A 6000-nucleotide genomic window follows, 5' to 3' on the forward strand; every position below is an offset into this window, starting at 1 on the left:
GCTTAGTTGATGCTCCTCAAAGAAATACATTGTTTTGCTTGGCCTGTGTGGCATTGCCTAAATGCATGTGATTTCCACTGGGCTTTCCAAAATGTTGACATGGCCTTACACCCTCAGATCCCCAGGGACTCAGAAGCCCCAGGCTGGGAACCACCACGAGCTAGGGAGGGGAGGGGCCCAGAGATAAAGACCTGGTCCGTGCTAGTTTAAAAGATTTCTAGCAGTCAGTCTCACCCGCTGTTGCTGTCGCACTGGTAGGCAAGCCTCTCTTCCTGGTTGGGGCCCTCTTCGTCTGTCTCCTGCCTCCCACCTGCGGGCTGGTGGTCTCTTTCTCTGCCTCTCAGAGTCGGCTCTCCCACCATACCGTTTTGCCATCCCCGGGGGCACATCACACCAAAGCCACTCTCACAGGGCTCTGTCCAGGGCAGGTCATCACGACAGCTGCGACACAGGCCATGGTCCCTGTCCTGAGGATGCCATATAGATCGTGTAATGACAATATGGTGTGAGATTTAGACAGTGGCTCAAAGGCAGCCTGAGCCAGAGATTGGCAGGGCATTGTTTATGGCCCAGTTAATTACAAAAATTAAAACAAACACTGGTTTTGTCTAGCTCTTTATAATGTGCACTGTGCTTCGTTGCAGACCTTATTTCACTTGAACCTCACACCAACCCCACAAAGTAGATGGAGAGAGAGAACATTAGTGTTCCGGTTTAAGGATCATGCAGGCATCACCGTTCTCTCGAGTCTGCTGATGAGAAAATCAAGACAGCTAATAGGGCCAGTGCTAAGCAGCAGATTATCTGGGTCCCATTCAATCACAGCTTCCTAAAGTTAGAGGAAAAAGAGTTCACTTAAGACCGAGGTGATCATAAAGTACATTTTGAGGTGGTTGAAGCTTACACCAGGGCTGATGAGGTAGGGTGCAGCTGAGTGAAGAAGGGGTGTGAGTGCCAGGCAGGAGCAACTCGCTGGGGAACAGCAGCTGTGAAGCGTGGTCGCGCAGAAGGCAGAGGCTGCCTTGCCCAGGCCGACCACCCCCTAACTGATGCTCCTTGTGTGTCCACAGGCATTGGCAGTAGCTGGCCTGAGCCCCCTCCTCCAGAGAAGCCATTCCCCCACCTCAATCCCCAGGCCGTTCGCCACGCCCCCTGCCACTCCGGGCAGCCGTGGCTGGCCCCCGAAGCCCATCCCCACCCTGCGACTGGAGGGGGCTGAGTCCAGCGAGAAGCTCAACAGCAGCTTCCCGTCCATCCCCTGCGGCTCCTGGGCTGAGGGGGCCGCCCCCAGTGGTGGGGGCAGCAGTGCTGCCCGGAGGGTCCGGCCCGTCTCCCTCACAGTGCCCAGCCCAGCGGGGGCGCCGGGCAGGCAGTTCCACGGCAGTGCCAGCAGTCTGGTGGAAGCGGTAGGTGACTCCTGCCGTGCAGCTGCCTGGGGGGAGGCCGCGGGCAGCAAGGGGGCTTGGCACGGGGAGCTGAGAAGGGAGTACCTGATTCCTTCCCAAACTGATTGCATGTCAAGTCTCTGCACCAAAAAGACCTTCCCACTCGGGGCCTGCAGGAAGAGGGTGTGGCACGCAGGGAATTGTGACCACGTAAGAAGCCATCGGCTTCTCTTGAGGCTGGGCCCCCGCAGAGGGAGGAGGAGGCTTTTGCACAACATATCCCTGCCACAAGCCAGTGAGCCCCAGGAAGGCCCTGGGCCCCGCTGTGCAGCCATCCGTGTGCTGGGACTGCCCGAAATGCACGTGTGCTCGGGCTGCGTTTGTACGCATGGGGGTCAGCATCTGGGGTGCTCAACCCGGACTGCTTGTGAGAACTGCCCAGGGAGCCCGGAAACCCCTGGCACATTGAACTGATACTTGTAAAAGCTCTTAGGTGTCCCTAATACACAGCCAGGGTTGAGCGCCACTAGTCTAGAACAAGACAGCTTTCCCTTCCACTGCGCTCTGCATGGTCACAGCGTCTAGGACAATCCTGGCACCACATTTTAAGGGACCTTTGACAAACTGGAACAAACCCAAAGGAGAATGACGAGCATGGCAAGGTCCCTAGAAATCATTCCACAGGAGAGCAGGTCGAAGGAATTAGGGACGTAAACCCAGAGAGGTGACCTGTGGTGTGCATCTCACACCTGCAGTGAGCGGCACGGGGAAAGGTCACAGCCTGGACAGGGGTCTGCAGTGCAGCTCACATGAGGAAGACCTTCCCAACTAAGCTCTTCCAAAATGGGGAGGGCTATCCTAAAAAGTAGGAGCCCCCCAATATCTGGACATATGCAAGCAGAGACGGTGCCCATCCGGCCATCAGGCTGCTGTGCAGGAGGTGGGAAGTTAAACCAGATGCCTGCAAAGGTCCCTTGTAACTCTAAGTTCTGATGCTCAGTGTGCCCTTGGTGATCCTTTATTCATCTCACAAACCCCTCCTGAGCACCTGCCACATGCAGGCCCGGATCTAGGTATGGGGTACAGCCGAGAACCAGAGCTGCAGCTCTCAGGGGCTCACACTATGGTGAGGAGAGAGAGTTGGTAAACAGCTGGGCACGGAAGGAGTGATGTGGGGGAGCAAGACAGTCGTACACCTGGGAGGAGAGTGTGCCTGGCTGCACTCCACTGCCTCCCCCATCCCCCGCTCAGGAGCTGAATTTCCCCAGAGCCAGGCACTGAAGCAGCCAGCCGGGAGGATGGAGGAGCTTTGGGGGTCACCTGCAGGCCCCTCCCAGCAGGAGCGGAGGCAGGTGCACGAACATGTTTGTACACGTGCTTCTGGATCCTCTCCCGGGAAGGGCAGCCAGCTGACAACGGGCAGTGGGCACAGGTTAACAGTTTCACCGAGAGAGAATGACGGTGTCTTGGAAGGAATAGCGTGAAAGGCGTCTGCGGGTGCCAGGGAGGAGGCAAGAAGGGCAGGCTGGGGTCTGCAAGCAGAGCCGAGCCCCTGCGGCCCCTCTGGGCCAAGTCTTCATATATCTATCTGACGGCAGTCTTGAGCACCCCAGCCGGAATTCCTCTCCGCCAGCCCGCACATCCCTAATCCCTTTGGCCGAGGCTCGTCCCTGCTCGTTCCCGCGCCCCAGCCCCTTCGCACGCACCGCAGCCTCCCAGGCTGCCGGTCGGAAGCCCCTTGGTCGGCCCTGAGGGAGGAGTTGAGCCCCAGTAGATGTTCCTTCGGTTCTTCTTCACGGCCTTCCACCTCCACCCTCCAGGTCCTGATTTCAGAAGGACTGGGGCAGTTCGCGCAAGACCCCAAGTTCATCGAGGTCACGACCCAGGAGCTGGCGGATGCCTGCGACATGACGATAGAGGAGATGGAGAGCGCCGCCGACAACATCCTCAGCGGGGGCGCCCAGCAGAGCCCCAACGGCACCCTCTTACCTTTTGTGAACTGCAGGGACCCGGGGCAGGACCGAGCAGGGGGCGAAGAGGACGGGAGCTGTGCGTGCGCGCCGGGGCGCGGGCAGAGCGAGGAGGAACTCCACGACAGCAGGGTCTACGTCAGCGGCCTGTAGTCGCCAGGGCCGGGGAGATGCTGGGTTTTTTATTTGTTTCAATGTTCCTAATGGGTTCGTTTCAGAAGTGCCTCACTGTTCTCGTGACCTGGAGTTAACCGGAACAGCGTCTTCATTCATTTCTGTCGGGACAAGACGCAGAGTTGGGTGGTGTGGAGAGTGTTTCGGCGAGAAAGGCAGCGGCCGTTTGCGCGCACGGAGGCGAGTGCGGAGGAGGCGGCGGCGAAGACGGGCGGCAGCGGCGGGGACACCCGCCCTCTGCTCACCTCGCAGGCCCTGCCAGGAGCCCGCCGTCGCCGCCGGGCGGAGAACCTCAGCTTCCCGCAGCAGCCCTCACCAAAAGGACCCTCTATCCAACGGGTGTCTTTCAACTTTGCTTGTAAAAAAAAATCATTTGCGCATATTCTGTATGAGCCTCACTGTCTCCATAGAGCCAGGGCCCTGTGGATTTGGAGAGGGGAGCGGGGCAGGACTTCCAGCGAGGACCCCAGCCCACCCCAGAGAGGGAGGAGGAAGCAGCCGGAGGCCGGAGGCCCGGGGGCCAGGGCCCCGGTGCAGCTTCACCCCGCACGCCGGCACAGTGGCGGCAGCCCAGCCACCTCCGCCCCGCTGCGACAGGATCACTTCACCGACACACGCTCCAGACCAGCAGCCGGGCAGCGGGCAGCTCGAGGACGGAGCTGGCGCTGCCCACCAGGGAAGGGCCCCCCAGCTCTCGACAGACGACAGACAGGTGGTGCTGAGCTTCTGTTGAGCGCTCTTTTGTTTGGTTTGACACTTTTCTTGACAGCATGTTGCGGTTTTAATTTTTTGTGTGGTTTTGGGTTTTTTTAAATTTTGTTTTCCCAGGGGAAGGGGAGGAAGAAGAGTGTTTACAAAGTCCTGTAGCCACCCAACCTTACTGTTTTCACTTTCGCAAATGCCAAGTCAGGTTTGGTTTTATTGTATTATTTAAACGGTTGTGGTTTCCTTTTTCCATGGAGGGGTCAATAGGAGCCACTATAGGAGAGTTTTAACAACCATTGTGTATGCCCAATAATTTGTTATAATTTCCTTAGGTAGTAGCTGTTTTTTTCTGGTTTGGTTTGGTTTTATAATTTAAAGGTTCGACAATGCACTTGATACGGTCTTGCACACATGGGTGGTTGGGCTTGGTTCCTTCTTATGCTGGGTGTACAGGTGGGTGCAGGAGAGAGGGCGTGAGTGAGTCTCTGCGAGCACGTGTGGATGCCAGCGGGTGGTCCGTGCACATGTCCTACGTGTGTACGGCCCCCACACCGTGTGCCTGTGCACACCAACGAGTATGCCGTCCCCCTTTCTGGTTTAACTGCGGGGAGATCTGAATCTGGGGCTATTTGAAAGCAAAAACAAACCACTGTCTCTGCTTCTGAAACGGGAATCAGTAACTCTTTGCATTTTCTGTCCCACAAGATATGCAAAAACAATGCAATAATATTCACTTTAAAAATACAATTGTGAGTTGTGTTGGCATTAAAACTGTATTTAAGAAAACACAGAAATTTAAGGGAAAAACTCAAGAAAGCATTTTGCTTCGATATATTCCGTGTAATGTTTTATTGCATTGATAATGTTTCTGTTGAAGAAACCGTTATACTTGAATTCAGGTCAGTTTCAGTATTTTTCAAATATTTTTTTAAAACTGAATTGCAATTGTGCCAAGCGAATATAACGAATTGAATTAAGTTTGTTTTTGAATTTCACTTCTTGTATATTTTGCTGCATGTAAAGTAAATCATTTTGTATTTGGAGTGTGACAAGCTTTACCTTTGACCTCTTAAGTGCTTTTCTATATGTGGTTGGGGGAAAGGGAATGATTTTTCTTTTAATTTGTACCGATAAGCAAAAGTTCCACCAGTGTAAGTCATTACTCCACAAACAGGTTTGGACATTACTGTTTTGCATATCTTGTGTTCTCTTGCATCCCCTCAGTTTTTCCAAACTCATCTGATGGGTATATTCGTACCATATCCTGCTTGAGAGACCAGGACATATTTTACTCCAGTCTTCACTCCATCCACTCTGTGCTGGCTATCCAATTTGGTACTTCTCCAGGGAGAGCCCTTCACCGTGATGGGCAGTGAGACATTCTGCCCAGCCTCCCGGTCACCAGCTGGTGGCAGTGCTCCCATGGCAGCAGTGGCTGACTGTCCATTGACTCCCAGGCACAGGCTTTTCTCACTGGTTTCCTCAGGAAAGTGTACACTGACCGAGAGGATGAGATTTAAGTTGGGCTGGTTCTGGCAGCTGCTCTACCTAAATGCAGACAGCAGGGTCTTGAGAAAGGCAGGCGGGTGAAACCTTGGTCCATCTGAACATCACCTCTGCCGCACTCTTCCTCTGTCCCCATCCCTTCCTCACTCTAGAGCAGACCTATCCTAATGTGTGTGGCCACAGTGGAGGGGACAGGACAAGGGAAGAAGTATCTGGAAGTCACGTTGGTGGTGGAAACAGACTTTGTGAAGGCTTCTCTT

The 6000-nt window shown here is 54.8% G+C and overlaps 1 protein-coding gene across 19 annotated transcripts in view; it reads left to right on the forward strand.

Annotated features, from left to right (window-relative positions):
- CACNA1C (calcium voltage-gated channel subunit alpha1 C) overlaps positions 1-3508 on the forward strand; it is a 585430-nt gene extending 581922 nt beyond the window's left edge. For all 19 annotated transcript variants that reach the window (XM_069489394.1, XM_069489389.1, XM_069489378.1 and 16 more), the window contains 2 exons: positions 1071-1406; positions 3206-3508. In XM_069489394.1, coding sequence (XP_069345495.1) covers positions 1071-1406; positions 3206-3508 — 639 coding nt within the window. The remainder of the gene's footprint in view (positions 1-1070; positions 1407-3205) is intronic.
- The last annotated feature ends 2492 nt before the right edge of the window (positions 3509-6000 follow it).

Source organism: Eulemur rufifrons, chromosome 16 (genome assembly GCF_041146395.1).
Source record: "Eulemur rufifrons isolate Redbay chromosome 16, OSU_ERuf_1, whole genome shotgun sequence".
NCBI lineage: Eukaryota > Metazoa > Chordata > Mammalia > Primates > Lemuridae > Eulemur > Eulemur rufifrons.